Raw genomic sequence first — 16,811 nt, 5'->3', positions numbered from 1 at the left:
CTTACAATAACAACCACAGTCAACAACATTCAGTTGCTATTTAACATCCAGGCTGTGACAATAAAGCAAAGAGTTTTGTCCCTTTTAGCACATTACTATTTCCTCTGCCTGATAATATGACAGGAAAGCCTCTTCACATTAAACTGTAATGGGAATAAATGGCTGTGTGTCCCAAGCCAACCATGCTATTACAACATCATATGTGTGTGTTTGTTTAGGACGTTTACGGCCCTGTAAGGTGATGGCCAGACAGGAAACTGAGTGATGATGTACTGTACTGGAAAGACAGGAGATTTAGTTGGAAATGTGTGATGTGTGGCAGAGTCACAAAGCATAATAATGTAGTGGGTTTCTTGGTGTTAATTGCGAGTTTATTAAAGGAAACTAGACTGATAATTCTGATTCTGATAATTCTTAAAATTTTCCTCATCAGCAAAAGAGCAAAGAGCATAAAACAGTGTGAGAAAGACAACTCCATCATGGAGTGATAAAAGAGGAGAGTCTGACACAAGTAAGATTTAGGACTGGCAATAAGACTCCAGTGTGTTTATAGAAGATAAATGAGGAGGATGGATTGATAATTAAACGACAGATTCAAAAATAAAAATATTGTAAATACTGTAAAAGATACGATGCACACATTTCAAATCCAAGAAGTTAAATGAAGGACTTTATTTTTTTAGCAATGATAAACTTACCTTCATGCAACTTGTAACCCGGAAGCTGTGGAGAGAAAATGTGTCTTCTCTCCAACACTGTTTGTAGAGCTGCAATGATTAATCAAATAAACAATATGTTGATCAACAGGACATTAACCAGCAACTATTTGGATAATTGATTAACCCTTTAAAAGGAGCTAATTGTAAGTTTTACTATTGCTACATAGCAAACGTTAGCATTAACAGCTGTTTACTTAAGAAACATTGTGACTTCAGCATCAAACTTCATTCCTTTACTAACCAACAGCTGTCTCCAGAGGTGGAAAGCAACGGCAAACTCTTGTCTCTATCACATCTCTGAAGTTAGCATGGCAGGTTCATATCGACCCTTTCTGACATGGACTCACTGCAGCCTCCAGTCTGTCCTGAAGACGTAGCGCTGCTCAGAGGACGTGTTAGAACCTCAGCGATGGATGAAGCTCTTATCAGGCAACAAACTTCACCACCCGCTCCCGGCAAAAACCATGTTCGCTGGAAAAGAAAATTTACAAGGAGCCCCTTTAAATAATTTGCAAGCGCTTCTCTTGACACTATGGTAAAATGAATATTTTAGAATATTGGACTATTGATTGGACAAAAAGCATTTGATGATCACCTTAAATGCGACAACAGACACTTTGAAGACGTGCTTTTCTGCAACCTCAGTGGTCCACTTTACCCAAAGCACAAAGAATAACATGTTGTATCTGCAGTCCACACCTTTGATTTAGTTTTAGTGTTGCATTGTCAGGATTACAGCTGGTTTTCTCAAAATGAGGTGACATTGGTGTTGCAGTTTGGCCAAGACTTTTATAGACTTAATCCACCCTGCTTTTATAGCAGACAATATTTCTCAGCTCCACACAAGCCTTGACTTTTATGGCCTCGTTTGACCTTTGCTCCTTTCACCATGCAACCTTTTCCCCGCCTCTGTCTGTCCTCAGAACATACCAGATCATGTAAAAAAAAAGAAAAAAGAGGCAAAATATTTGATAGCACTGATTCCACTGTCAATATATGTTTCTGTTTCCAGTCTACAAGTCATGAGATGAGAATTAATCTACTATTGTGATTGCAAAGACATTGGTGTTTTATTCTCTCAGGCTGTTACTGACAAACTGGTCAGAAAAGTCGAGTTGGGAATAATGTCTGATGTTCTTCACACCAGAGGTGTAATGTGTAATGTCATGTTTACAAACAGGATGAATTATGAGCTCAGTAAGTTTGTAAGTGAGAAGTAAGTCCAGATGGAGTGTGGGAGTCTTTCCTGCCCTACCCTCCCTCTGCCTGGTGCACAGACTGTCACTGGACAGTTGTTCATTAACACGAGGAGGACAGGTAGACCAGCCTGTACCAAGGTGGAGGATTATTGATCCCCGGTTTGCACTAGAGGAACAACTGGTGTGGAGACTGATTTTCTTGTCTTCTTTGTCATTTACTTAAAGTGGGTAAAGTCCAAATTTTACACAGACGTTTATTTTCTTCTTTTATGTGGATGCTGGACGGTGAATCAAGACATTTCTGCCTAGTCACCGAGGAACCGTGTTTACTTCTGTTTTTGGACTTGTGTCGTCAGTGCGGAGGATCTGTTCAGGTGGACAAATGTAAAGACCGGCCCCTCCACACGCTGTTAATCTGAGCAGAGTCAAATGTGTTTGACATGTAGAAACTGTGGAGAAGAAGCAGAATTCTGAGAGGAAAAGGAAAATCTGAAGGATCAAGATGTGCAGTTTACACAGTTTACTTTACCTGGGAGTGCTGACAACGGCGGTGGTCGCCAACAAGATGCTGGATGAGTGTTTGTCATCGAACCGTACGTACACCATCAACGTCGTTCTACTGGAGGACAACACTTATGCGTGGAGTCGACCGTACGTGGAGGCGGCCGTGGAACGAGCTATTGAAGAGGACAGGCTGGAGAACATCAAGCATGGTATGGACTGTTGGTTCCTAAATAATGGATCCGACACATAATAAAGATTCGATGTATTTTACAGCAACATTGGTTTACAACAGCCAATAAAGAACAAATGATTTCAAGAAAAACACATTTCAACTGGAGGTGGAGTTCTAGCAGCTCCTAGAAAACCATTAAACAGAGAACTACAAAATCAAAATGGCTGGTTCCAAATGTATGAACTAGTTTTTCTACATCCTGTTGAGGAAGAAGAGGCTGTTACTGTTGTGTAATTGAGACTTTACAGACTTTACATGACATTTAAAATCAAAATACAGCCCAAAGCTTTTCTGGATGGAGCTTTTTGCACATAAATAAAACTACATATTTAATGGATTATAAAAAGATTTATAAACAGGCCTTTTGTCTATATGTAATCCAAACTTTAAAGACATGTGGCCTGTTTTTACAATATTTTGAATATGGGATGTAAACAGAGGAATGTTCAGCTGGATGAACGAGTCTCACAGTGAAAAGAAATGTGATTAAAATCAGGAAGGAGTCAGGTTTATGCTAGTTTTGTTATTTGCCAGGTTTCAATACACATTGAAGTCAGAACCAATGAAGTGTGAAGGTGTGATATCCAGCCGGACAACCAGAGAATACAAGATACAACATGTACACAGGACGGTTGTGGAGCTGTTCAAAAGCACATCTCTCCTCTTTTGGTCGAAGCTAACCGTTTCTGCTTTCAGTCTTTATGCTAAGCTAGGCTAAAAATCATCCCAAATGAATCTCTCTCAAATGAAATTGATTTCAAACTTGTCGTACAAATCAAAGCAAACAAGCATTTTTTTAGATTCGGTTTGTTATTGTCAGTATCCATGTTACTGAAATGAGATAAAGGTGTGGATGTGTTTTGAATGTTTAGTATTCATATTACAATAAGCAAAGAGCTAAATACAGCATAAAACTAAACTAAACATAAATGGGACTAACAGTACATTATTTACTTATTATTTTCAGTATTAATCCATGATTAACTTTACTCCTACTGTCATCACTAAGTGTGAGGTTGTTTTTCTCCAGCTGCTCTAAATACACTTTCTGTATGAGAAAACAAAGACAAAATTTACACCAGCCGGTAATAAACCAGCCTAATCTAATCTTCACGCAGATAAGATTAAAGAGATTAATGAGGTCATTTTTTTTTTTTTTTTTTTTAATATTAATAACTCTTATCTTCTTTCCATGACTCAAGATTTAAACTTCACTTTGACGGCCAACTACACCGGGTTCGACACCACCGTGTACAACCGGCAGGGCTGTGGGAGCAGCACCTGTGAGGGAGTGGCGATACTCAAGATGCTGCATGTGAGTGTGATCAAAAGAGATTAAAATTTGAGGTTGTGGAGGTAAAAATACCATTCGGTGAAGAGGCACTGGGAGGCTCTGAGACCGCTAACGTTACCACTTTACATCATTGTTACTTCACAATAAGACCAACCTTATAAAGGATTTATAAATGATTTATAATTAGGTTATTAATTCAGTTGTTTATGCTTTATAAATCATAGAGAAAGGTTCATTGTGAAATAACCTCACAAAGGAATTGAAATCACAGACTGGTGATACATATTATTATAAAAACGTATTTATAATAAGGCCTCTGTGATGACAGAATCACTGCATATCTCTCTGCAGAATAAAGGTGCAGTCGGATGCGTCATGCTGGGACCTTCCTGCACTTATGCCACATTCCAGTTAGTGGAGTGAGTATGACTTTGTTTCTCTCTCTATATTAAATAATCATCACTTAACAACCGACTGATTTTTGACTTTGATTTTTGCCTTAGTGATGATATTGGCCTGAGTCTGAGCATTCCCATCATCTCTGCTGGGAGCTTCGGCCTCTCGTGTGACTATAAACCCAAACTGACCCGGATTCTGCCTCCCGCACGTAAGATCTCAGACCTGTTTGTCAACTTTATGAGTGAAACCTTGCCATTCAAGGATCCTTGGAAGAAGGTTTACGTCTACAAGAAGCCCAGCAACGCGAGCGAGGACTGCTTCTGGTGAGACGACACGGGTTGCACTTGAGTGACCCCTGTAACTTCATCTGGCTCTCCAGCATGTGAAATTTTCTTCTTGTTTTGTTGCCACAGGTACATCAATGCATTGGAAGCACCGTCTGCCAAATTTGCATCGCAGATAAACAGAGAAATGCTGCGGGGGGAAGACGAGCTGAAGGCTGCCCTAACTGCTAAGAAAAGATACAGCAACAGTGGGTGTTTTTCTTTTTTTATTTGAGTTGATTTGAATAACATCTCTTTGAGCTCTGTCATTGTGGCCAGGACCTGAAAAACCTGAGAAACAAGATTGATCAACTATCTGGTCGGGACAGTCAGTTAGAGAGTTCGGGCCAATACTGTCAATAAGTTATTTATTTACGTATTTATCTTGGTCACTCATCTGTTGGTTTTGGGAGAAACATCTCACAAACTTTTGGATGGACTGACATGAAATTTGACGCAGACATAATTCTCCCACTCAGTCCATTATTTGAATAAATACCTGCAAACCTAATGACATTCCCAACAGTCTCGACTGTACTTTGTGTTTAGTGCTAACTGGCAAATAATGGCATGCTAATCAGTGTGTTAGCATTGATGTTAGCAAAGACAGAATGTACAACTCATTTATTCATTTCAGTCTTCATCTTATGTGGGAGCCATGATGACGTTGTTTCAATAAAGGGGAAGGTGGACGAGATACACAAGGACATCATGTTCATCCTCATCGATATTTACAAGTAAGTGATTTTACCATTTTGTACTACACTGTAACCATGGAGCTACATGAATCTTTTCGGTATCAAGTGAGGCTATCCGCAGTGACACCCTTTACCTTCCTCCAGCCCCGATTATCATGTCAACACAACATCCAGTGAAGGAATGCAGGACGTCCTGGTCTTCACTCTGCCACAGAGGAACTACCACTACGGATCAAACTCAACATACAACGACACGGTGAGCTGCGACTCACGGACAACACAGTGTGGAAAAGCAGTCCTGGTCTAACTCTCTGACTCTTTTCCTCTGTCTTTCAGAGAAATGACTACGTGGCTGGGTATCATGACGGCACTCTGCTGTTTGGCAAAGTGCTCCGAGAGAGGATGCTCAGCCAGCGACAGAACAAGGGATCCTATGATGTGCCTCTGAGTGACAACCCGTTTGGAAACACCTCCTTTGACGGTACGTATGAGCAGTGATAACTCGAGGTTAGCAACAAAATGGGAAGCTGAATTACAATGCAAAAGAAAGTTAGTAGGCACTGCCACGCAGACACCATGAGATGTGGGAGTAAAGAGGGCACAGCAGCATGGATGAAGGTATGGTCCTGGACCATGCTGCCAAAAGGAGGGGCTGATTGGTAAGACGGTCCTCTTATACTTTTTGTGATGCTTGTAGCCAGGAGCTGAAGTGATTTGTCAGCAGCTGAACTGTTTTAATAACTGATTAATTATCTAAATTTTATTTCAAGAAAAAATTTCAAACATTTGGTTCTAGTTTGGTTCTTGTCTTACACACTGAACTGATTGTCTTTAGGATTTGAGCTGTTGAAAACGTCACCTTGGACTGAATAATATTTTATATAATATTTAATCTTACTTTTTTCATAATTTTCAATTTCACAGCAAAGAGATGAAAGAATTCTGGGGGAAAAAAAATTAAAAATTAAATTCTGATTTTACTTTTTTACAAATTCACATGGTCCTTATCCTCTTCCGTACATAAAGGCCTTTCATTATCTTTCCAGTTTTTAAAAAACATTTTGTGGCTCAACCACTTTAAATGCAATTACATTGTAATGAAATTAAAAATGCTTTCTTTGTTGTGTGTGTTTGTTTTGCTTGATGCAGGTATGGGAGGACACTATGTTCTCGATGAATATGGCGACAGAGATGCTAACTTCTCCCTGATTTATACGTCTGCTGTCACTGGCAAGGTGAGACTACCGTCAGCAGTTTGCACAGACAGATTTTTTTTTGTAGCCAAAATCACTACTTTGCTTTAAAAGTGAATATTTGTTTTTATACTTTGTCTCTCTCCAGTATGAGATCCTGTTAGTGTTTGATACATCACATAATGAAACCACAGTGACAAACCCAAACCCCGCCCTGCCATGGATGAATGGTCGTCTGCCTATTGACGAGCCAGAAAACCCAAACGGTAATACACACACTGATGGTGTAGAGGAGGTGTGGAGAGATGTGGCGCTTGAAAACTGTCATACAGCTCAGTTTCTCTCTGGTCTGTGACTCCAGTTGTCTCGTGACCTCACAGCAAGGTTTTCATTTGTATTTCTCAAAATTGCGGATGGTTGTGATAGACAGCAGTGTGTGAAAGCAGGTTTGAAAGGGGTCCCTCAGGGTTCAATTTTAGGACCAGTCCTCTTCACAATTTATATCAATGATATTGTTCTATCATTAATGAACTGTAAGGTTCATTTGTATGCAGATGACACGATTTTATAGTCCATACAATTGGCTGTTGACAATCAACAGCTCTCTTTTGATACAGGCACTCACTGATCTTAAACTCTTGATAAAAATCCTGATAAAACAAAATTATATGCTGTTTTTAAAAGCTAAGAAAATTGATCATAGGAAAATTCAGATTAGTAATTTACTAATTAAAGAAATCAAAAGAATCTGCATTATAAAGACTTGGGCATCTGAATAGATGACAAATTAACTTTTAACTTTAATTTACTTATAAAAAAGCTTCTTATAGAAATAGAATAGCCCTTAGACTCTGTTTATTACTTTTTCAAGCAACGTCTGTAGATCAACCGGCTCCCGCTGTAAGAAACTTACAGCCAATAAATCATCAAAATCTGAAGATGTCCTTTGGAAATATATTGCGATTTCATAGTCGTATACTCCAGGTAACTCTTCTAATGCTGTGTTGTGTGTTTGCTTCCAGATTTAGATACGCAGGATGTGATTGTGATCGTTTTGAGTCTCAGTGTCGTCGTGGTGACAGCCATCGCTCTCATCTTCTACAGGTAGACAGCAGACATATTTCACAGCCGTATCACAGGTGCTACATGTACCTGCCAGAGCAGGAGTTTCTGTGTTCAGAGGACAGGGAGGTGGTTCAATAGCTCTGGGTAAGGGTTAGGTTATGGATAGTATTATTAGGTTAAGGTTAGTAGGGTTAGGATTAGGTTAAGGTTAGTAAAGTTAGGATTAGGTTAAGGTTAGTATGGTTAGGTTAAAGTTAGTAGGATTAGGATTAGGTTAGTAGGGTTAGGATTAGATTATGGTTAGTATTGTTAGGTTAAGGTTAATAGGGTTAGGTTAAGGTTAGTAGGGTTAAGATTAGGTTAAGGTTAGTATTATTAGGTTAAGGTTATGGTTAGTAGAGTTAGCTTTAGGTTTAAGGTAGTATGGTTAGGTGTAGGTTAAGATTGGTAGGTTTAGGTTAAGGTTAGTAGGGCAAGTAGTAGTTGTGGTTGATGAAGTCTCCACAAAATGAATCAATGTCAATGTAATGTTATCTGAAGTTAAGGAGACACGACTGTGTGTGTGTGTGTGTGTGTGTGTGTGTGTGTGTGTGTGTGTGTGTGTGTGTGTGTGTGTGAATAATGTTAGGCAGAACAGGAAAGAGCGTCTCATGCAGAAGAAGTGGTCTCACATTGACCCGCACCTGATTGGTCCACTGGATGAGAAGGCGGTCTCACTGAAGGTAAACAGCCTCATTAATCAACTGTTTCCTACACATTAGAACATAATACACATTGTTTACAGTTGATGATACTTTTTTGTGGGGGGGGGTTACAATCTGTAACAGATTGATGAAGATAAGAGGAAGGACAGCACGTTCTTCTCTCATCGAGGGCGCTATGACAAGAAGGTACCTGCCTGCCATCTTCCAAAAATCCATATTTATTTAATCATAAAATAAAAATAAAATGAGTCTTTTCTCTCAGCGTTTGAGTGTGTTTTATTTTTCCGTATTCCTCAGCCTGTAATCTTGAAAGAGCTGAAACACACAGACGGAGACTTCTCTGAGGATCAGAGGATTGAGCTAAACACCGTGAGACACGTCTTTGTTTAGATCAAACTCTACATTTTTAAAGCATTTAGTTTCTCACTGTCACTTCCTCGTCTGTAACTTGTCTCCATGTTTCAGCTGCTGCGCATCGATTACTACAACCTGACCAAGTTCTACGGCACGGTGAAGTTTGAGTACGGGGTGTTTGGGGTGTTTGAGCTGTGCCAGAGAGGCTCCCTCAGGGTAAGAGCAGAGCGTCGCGCACTCAGACACACTGGCTTGAAGTTTCCCTGAATATCAGATCCTGCAGCGGCCAGTTGTTTCTTATCTGTCAGTGTATTTTATCAGTCTGTGAGTTTTCAGCACAGTGGGAGACAGTAGACCTTTTTAAAATGCAGGCAAAACACTTAAGGAGATTATATTTTTGATTCCAGATATTTGCCTTTTGTCGGTTTGCAGGAAATTTCAAAAACAGACTTTAAAATTTCTATTATCGAAAATAATAATGCCTTATTGGGGTCATATGACCTTTATAAATAATTTCTATTTAAATATATTTTATGGTTATGTACCATTTTACATTGGCTGAAGGGAGTATATAATCTTCTATTCTATTTAATATCTGGTTCTAATATTGAGTGTAATTCAGATTTTCAACTTCATTTTTTAAACATTTAGAACATTTATAAGTCAAACTGACTCGTATATCAAGTCAATTGTGTAATGTGCAGACATGTTGTTTATGACTGAGCTCAGTGGCCTCCTTTCCACACTGCTCACAATGACTTTACTGTTCATTTGATAAGTGATAGACACAGTTTAAAGAGCGCTAATAGTGTGCACGCACTTGCACACGCACACACACAGTAGTAAAAGTGATCTTTATCTGTTTTTTTCAGTACATTCTGAATGACAGGATCTCCTACCCAGATGAAACCTTCATGGACATGGAGTTTAAGATATCAGTCATGTATGACATAGCAAAGGTAATGTTTGATTTTTTAAATCTTTTTTTATGGGTCATTTATTCATACACTTTGCTGTTTGTTCATTTAGCTGTTTTCTATTGAGGACAAAATAGGAAAATTAACGACATTGTCACATTATTTACGGTACCTTACAGGATTTATTTTTTCTTCAGATATATTTTTATTTAACTTTTGCATGATTGTCATAATGGAAATTAGGAGAATGTAATGACGCAACAAATAACAACTCTGTACAAACACCCATAACTCTTTCATGTTTGTACAGAGTTGCTATTTGTTGTGTCATTACATTCTCCTAATTTCCATTATGACAAACGCCCAGGATTAAAGACCGTCCTCCTTTATCTCCTACAGGGCATGTCATATCTCCACTCCAGTAATATTCAAGTCCATGGTCGCCTCAAGTCCACCAACTGTGTGGTTGACAACCGCATGGTGGTAAAGATCACTGACTTTGGCTGCCACACCATTCTGAGGCCAGGAAAAGGTGACTCTGAGTCACTTTTTATCATCCCTCAAGTTGATTATTGATCTAAACACTGAGAGTATCAGCAGCTCAGCTTCTCCTCTTCCTCCTTTCCTTTCCTCTCCTCTCAGATCTGTGGACGGCCCCGGAGCATCTTCGTACAGATGGCGTGTCTCAGAAAGGCGATGTCTACAGCTATGCCATCATTGGCCATGAGATCGTTATGAGGCGAAACCCTTTCTATACACAGCACTGCTCTGATATTGCAGGTAGGCCTAGATAATTTGGCCCACCACTATACTGCCATAAATTAATAATCAATTCCTTTATGAAACTAGATTATTTGTGTATTAATATCTGTGGATCAACTTTGACAAAATTATTTCATTTTATCATTCATACTGTGCTTTGGTTGTCTGAGCCCGAAATCAGTGTCACTACAGAACAGTTTAGAGTGGATGTTGATGGGTGACCACACAGTAATAATCCTCAGCTCTAAGTCCTGCTCAGCATGTTTAACTGATGGCTGTGTGATCCCTCAGAGAAGATCTACAGAGTGCAGTATCCCACTGAGGTGGCCGTGTTCAGACCCGACCTCAACTTCGACAGTGCATCAGAGAGGGAGATCGAGGTAAGAGAAACAAACACTCTGCGCAGAAAGGTTGATAAAGTAAACACTCCCTCCCTCTGATTTTCTTTTGGTCTGTGTATCCAGCTGTATATGCTGATAAAGAGCTGCTGGGATGAAGACCCAGAGCGGAGGCCAGATTTTAAAAGAATAGAGGTAGCTCTGGGTAAGATTTTCAGGTATGTCAACACCTCACAATCATTTAGAGTGACTTTTTGATAATTTCTATACCATATGGCCAAATGTATGTGGACAGAGACCATTACATGCATATATGAATGTTGAAAATCTCAGTCCAAACCCTGGGCATTACATTAATATGCAGTCTTCACTCTTTGCACAAGGCTTTCTACAAGATCTCATGTGAAAGCATAAAAGACAGGGGTGTCCACATGTTTTTGGCCATATAGTATATTATTACTATGAGATAATCAATGCATCACTATTCTCTTGCATGATGAGTCACTCATTAAATGATGAATGAATGCTTATAATGATACATATCTTAATTCATACACAGTAACCTACACAACCAGGCCACTGAGACGTACATGGACAACCTGATCCGTCGCCTGCAGAACTACTCAAGGACCCTGGAGCGTCTGGTGGAGGAGCGGACGTCTTTGTACAAAGCTGAAAGGGACCGAGCTGATCACCTCAACTTTATGCTACTTCCTGGGTAGGTTTGTGCCATATCTGCCCATGCGCAAATGTAATATATGTAAAATATGTACATATATGTAAAATATATATATGAAACCTATTAGAAATTGGAACAATTTTCATATTTTGACATATACATCTAGCCTATACAAATACATACCTCAACTTTTTTCCCAATACAGAGTAGGCATGTGCTTCAGTAAACTGAAGTCTTACAATCCTGACAGTATCATGCTTGTTTAACGTAATGTCTACAGTCTGTAGATGATGATGATCGATAACATGCAGCTTATGAAGCATGTACCGCACAACAACCTTTGTAGTCAGAGCTCACCAACAAAGTATTCAAGAGAAAAACTGCCAGCACATCAAGCCCACACACGTTAACAACAGCAGACCAGGTCAGCAGATAAATCTGAGGGGTCATCAGATGATTAATCAGAGAGAAAAGAAGAAGAAACTAGCTCTGGTTCACAAATCTGTTTTCAGTTTTTAGACTTTGATTTTTGGTGAGATAATTGATCATTTCAACATTTAAGGAAATAAAACCATGTGAGAAGTTTAGAGGGAAAAATCACTATTTGGTGAACTCTTGACTCAGACACCTGAATTGTGACCCCAATTAAACATCTCTACAACAACTAATCCTCCACCGTGTCACTGCTCGTGCCTGTGTGTTTGCTAACATTAGATATAGGTAATGAAATGACAAGCTAACATTGGAAATGAATGGCTAACAGCTACTAACAGCTAGCTAGTATTAGTTAGCTAAACTTTAACTTGAGCCAAAAGTTAGAAACAAGTCAATGTCAGCGTTCATCTGTAGATACTTTAAACAACCTAATTCAGAAACGGTGGGTAAGACAGTAAAGTGTATTAAACCAACTGGATAGTGTGCTACTGCTACTTACACTTCTCGTCGTCACGCAGCGCAAGCCAATGACGCGAGTAAGGAAAGTAAACAAGACTTTACGTCAGGGTTAGGAAATGGTACGGTCCACTGTAGGGGTGTCTGAAATCGTATCACAAGAAAAATATATAGATGTTGCAACTAGGGCTGGGACGATTATCCGACGTAATCGACGTTGTCGATAATAAAAATTATTCGACGTGGAATTTTAGTGTCGACGCGTCGTGTAAAACCACACAGGGTAAATGTTCATAGAACAAAACCGGAACTTTCTAATGGGACCGTTTATATCCATCGTCTTTGGTTTACCCGTATACAAGCGCAGCGCACGGACTGGGACAACGCGGTGACGTAATTGAAGTCATTGACTACGTGAATGATTTGCGTCTGTGTAATCTATTTGAACAACACGGCGGCTTCTACCAGCAGTACGACGGAGCATGTGGAGCAACACGCGGCAAAAAAGGCTCGCACACGGTCCTCCAAAGTTTGGGAATACTTTAATCTTGACACCAACGGTGCGGTAGTCTGCAGACTCTGCAAAGTGCATCTGGCATATCACTCTAGCACGACAGTCATGCACGAGCACATAAAGAGGAAACACCCTGGTGCAGCGAAATTACTGTTAGGTTAATAAAAAAAAAAATCGTTAGATTAGTCGAACAATCGAAAAAATAATAATCGTTTAAAGAATAATCGTTTGGGACAGCCCTGGTTGCAACCCTCCCAGACTACCTCCTTTGGTGGTGGTGGTGGGGGGGCATTTTCAACAACAGCAGGCAACTGTTCCCAGTGAAAAAGCTCTGATAAACTCATCATACAATACCAAATGGAGGACAGACCCAGTTTGCAAATAGCTTGTAGATATAGTGGACAAATTAAGTATTAAATATAAAATTTTCTCAAGGGGGGTGAATTCTTGAAACACAAATCTACCTGGATACCAATGATGCTCCATATTTGAATGTATGTTGAAATACGGAACAGTTTTTCTTTCTTTCTCTCTCCTTTTATGTATTTTCTTGAATTATATATTTATCACATTTCATAAAGCCTGGAGGCAGGGTTTCTTTTGAAAGGGGGTATTTTACAATCTTTCCAGCTTTTAAGTAAAATATACCATATGTATTGATGTGTATTATGATTCAAACCAATCAATATCTTACCCCCTTGATAATAATTACCATTGTCTTTCCCACCATGTTGAGGTCACAAGCATCTGCCCCAGCTCATGTACATGTACATGTTGCATTCCCTTAGCATAAATGTAACTGACAGAAAATTTAATGTCATAAGAAGCTATTAATAAACATCAATGTTTTCCACTCTCCCTCAGCCCAGTGGTGCGTTCACTAAAGGAGACAGGCAGAGTGGAGCCAGAGCTGTTTGAGGAGGTCACCATTTATTTCAGTGACATTGTGGGATTCACCACCCTCTGCCACTACAGTACCCCCATCGAAGTGGTCGACATGCTCAACCACATCTATAAGAACTTTGACAGCATCCTTGACCACCATGATGTCTATAAGGTACTCTGCTCACTGGATCTTAGGTAACATAGTGTTTAACCAATCAGGGGGTGGAGCAGGGCAGTGGTGGGAGTTAGAGGTCAGGCGTTAAGTCTCCCATGAAGCAGCTGAGGTTGGGGTTAGACTGGTATATGTGGCTGATTATCAGGTAACATTTTAATCAATGAATCTTTTCATCTGTTGTCTCTCAGGTGGAGACAATAGGAGATGCATACATGGTTGCATCAGGTTTGCCCAAACGCAACGGCAACAGGCACGCAGTGGACATCGCGCACATGGCCCTGGACATCCTAGCGTTTGTAGGGACATTTGAGCTGCAGCACCTGCCTGGCATCCCTCTGTGGATCCGTATTGGTGTGCACTCAGGTAACAGAAATTCATGTTTTCATTTTAGTTTTCATGGCCTAATATTTCAGATTAAGCATATTTAGATGTTTAGTCCTCAGGGTAATGTAATATGTAGCCCTAAAAGTGGCTAATTTGACCGAAAAACAAGTCACGCTTACTAGACACATATTTAAACTGATGTTAGAAACATTAGCAAAGATTTCCTTTCTTTAAAAAAGCTGGTAAAATATCATAAAACTCAAAACATGTATGAGGAGGGAAGGTAGTGTGTGGACAGTGACTTAGTTCTGCATGTAAAAATGATTTTATAAAAAAAGAACAGTAGGTGGCAGTGTAGCACTGATACAACCACAGAGACTTAGTCACAAGCAAAATGAGGAAGCGCAAACCAAAATAGGCAGTTTTTCTTCTTCCTTGTCATCATGTGACTGATATCTAGTGGCTGAGTAACAGTAATGATTAACCAAACATAAATCAGACACTAACAAACATGCCTTTCTTATTGTCATAGATGTTATAAATGATCATAACATGAGAATCAAATGTGTGAAAACTCAATCAAACAAAATAGTAAAAGTTAGGACATGAAAAATAAAACAGTAACAGTAAAATGAATCGGTCAATGAACTGGATGATGACATTTATGGTTGTTTGTGTGTATTCGTGTGTAGGACCGTGTGCGGCAGGAGTGGTGGGGAACAAGATGCCTCGCTACTGTCTTTTTGGAGATACAGTCAACACCGCCTCACGCATGGAGTCCACAGGCCTGCGTAAGAAACAGCACACACACACTCACACACATGCACACACACACACACACACACACACACACACACACACACACACACACACACTTTTTTTTTTTATTACACAAAGGTCAAAGGGGTATGTACAAAATTAGAATAACAGTGCAAACAAAGATATCAGAGTTTCAGAGAGAAAAAACAAATAAGTCAAATAAATAAATAAAATAAAAAAACTAAAAGAAAAAGAAGAAGAAAGCTTCTCGTTGTATGTTAGGTGTGTTATTGCATCCAAGGGTATAAACACACAACTTATGCCTTGCACAGGGAAATACACTCATGCATATTCTTATCCATATACTTGTACACTTCCAAACTTGTTTATTTGATGTGCAGACCAAAATAAATAAAAATAAGCGCTCCTATCTTACAATACCAAAAGAAAAAGAGATGAATATCTAGTCCGGGGTACATTTGTCTAACACACTTTTTTTTTAACACAGTCACATTATTGGTAGTTCAGGTGCAGCTTCTGATCTTCATATCCACAGAGTTAAAAAGAGCTGCAGGTTTGACTCTGATGATTATTTCTCACGTTGTCTTTCCAGCTCTGAGAATTCACGTCAGCCAGTCCACCATCAACATCCTGCAGAGGACAGACTGCAAGTTTGAGTATGAAAAGCGAGGAGAGACGTACCTGAAGGTGAGCTGGGTTTGTCTCTTTGTGTACTTACCTTTCCAGGCATGTACATTTAGTATAAACTGTGAAGATAGTGGTTACTAGTTTCATTTCCTGTGTGTGTGTTTGTGCGCGTGTCCATGTGTGAATGACTCACAGGGCAAAGGCAAAGAGATGACATACTGGTTAACAGGGGTGACTGGGGGCAAATACAACCTGCCGACACCACCAACAGCGTGAGTATAAACATAAAAACACAGTTCCATTCAGATTTACTCCAAACAATTCAATTCAATTTCATTTGTTTAGCGCCAAATCATAATGGAAAAACTCCCTTAAACAGGAAGAAACCTCCAACAGAACCGGGCTCAGGATTATCAGTTGTCTGCCATTAATTATTATAGTGGAAATAATCATCCTACTACATATAAGTTCTAGTGTTATCAATAATAATAATAATAATAATAATAATAATGAGTGTTGTAGTGTCAGATCTGGATCCTGCTGCTCCTGCAGAATGAGGAAATGTCAATGTCAAAAGAAACACTGTGTTATCACAAAGATGTAAATAAAAACATCTGTCAACCTCAGAGGGTTAAACAGAAATTGTAAAAGCTTGACAGGGCTTTGGCACTTTTAGTGTATTTATCTAAGTTCAGCTGTTTTACATCTTCTCACAGTTACGTCCATAATCCAAAATGAATCCTCCTGTTGCTGTTTCAGGGAGAACTTCCAGCGGCTCCAGCAGGACCTGGCGGAGATGATCGTGTCCAGCCTGGAGAAGCGTGGAGGCGGGAGCGAGGGCTTCAATAAGAGGAAGACCCTGTCCACCAAAATCCGTCGAAGGGAGACCAACAGCAGCCTGCAGAGTGACGGCCTGCCAGAGTACTTCCACCTGGCTGTCACTGACAACCCCACCACCTACTTGTGATTACAGAGGAACTACCGGTACAATACCGGGCAAACCTAACCTGTACCTGTCTGAATCAGCACTGTTGGGTTTCTTTGGACAGCTGTGTTCATCCAGGGGTTGGAGAGACTGGGGAACAGCTGTGGAACAAGCAGGTGTGTTAAAGGTGAGAGTTTAACATGTATGACAAAGGACCAACGGGTTCAGTTCTCTTTATTTTCCCTGATATTATACTTTTCACCGCCGCATCCCTTCACTCCCTCTGCGGAAACGCTGTCCCTCTGACTCC

At 39.8% G+C, this 16,811-nt stretch overlaps 1 protein-coding gene across 1 annotated transcript; it reads left to right on the top strand.

Moving 5' to 3' along the window:
* Positions 1-1,854: 1,854 nt before the first annotated feature.
* Positions 1,855-16,570, top strand: gucy2ca (guanylate cyclase 2Ca). Its single transcript, XM_056401949.1, has 27 exons — positions 1,855-2,631; positions 3,857-3,969; positions 4,300-4,367; positions 4,452-4,670; positions 4,761-4,879; positions 5,308-5,407; positions 5,513-5,624; positions 5,705-5,849; positions 6,518-6,603; positions 6,710-6,827; positions 7,584-7,665; positions 8,255-8,348; positions 8,454-8,516; positions 8,628-8,699; positions 8,796-8,900; positions 9,557-9,643; positions 10,001-10,133; positions 10,244-10,381; positions 10,655-10,743; positions 10,828-10,919; positions 11,261-11,419; positions 13,650-13,842; positions 14,034-14,208; positions 14,862-14,960; positions 15,542-15,636; positions 15,772-15,848; positions 16,336-16,570. The coding sequence occupies exons 1-27, from the start codon at positions 2,421-2,423 to the stop codon at positions 16,541-16,543; spliced, it is 3,252 nt and encodes a 1,083-aa protein (XP_056257924.1). The 5' UTR covers positions 1,855-2,420; the 3' UTR covers positions 16,544-16,570.
* The last annotated feature ends 241 nt before the right edge of the window (positions 16,571-16,811 follow it).

Source organism: Seriola aureovittata, chromosome 17 (genome assembly GCF_021018895.1).
Source record: "Seriola aureovittata isolate HTS-2021-v1 ecotype China chromosome 17, ASM2101889v1, whole genome shotgun sequence".
Classification (NCBI taxonomy): domain Eukaryota; kingdom Metazoa; phylum Chordata; class Actinopteri; order Carangiformes; family Carangidae; genus Seriola; species Seriola aureovittata.
This window is presented reverse-complemented; position numbering and strand designations above follow the sequence as displayed.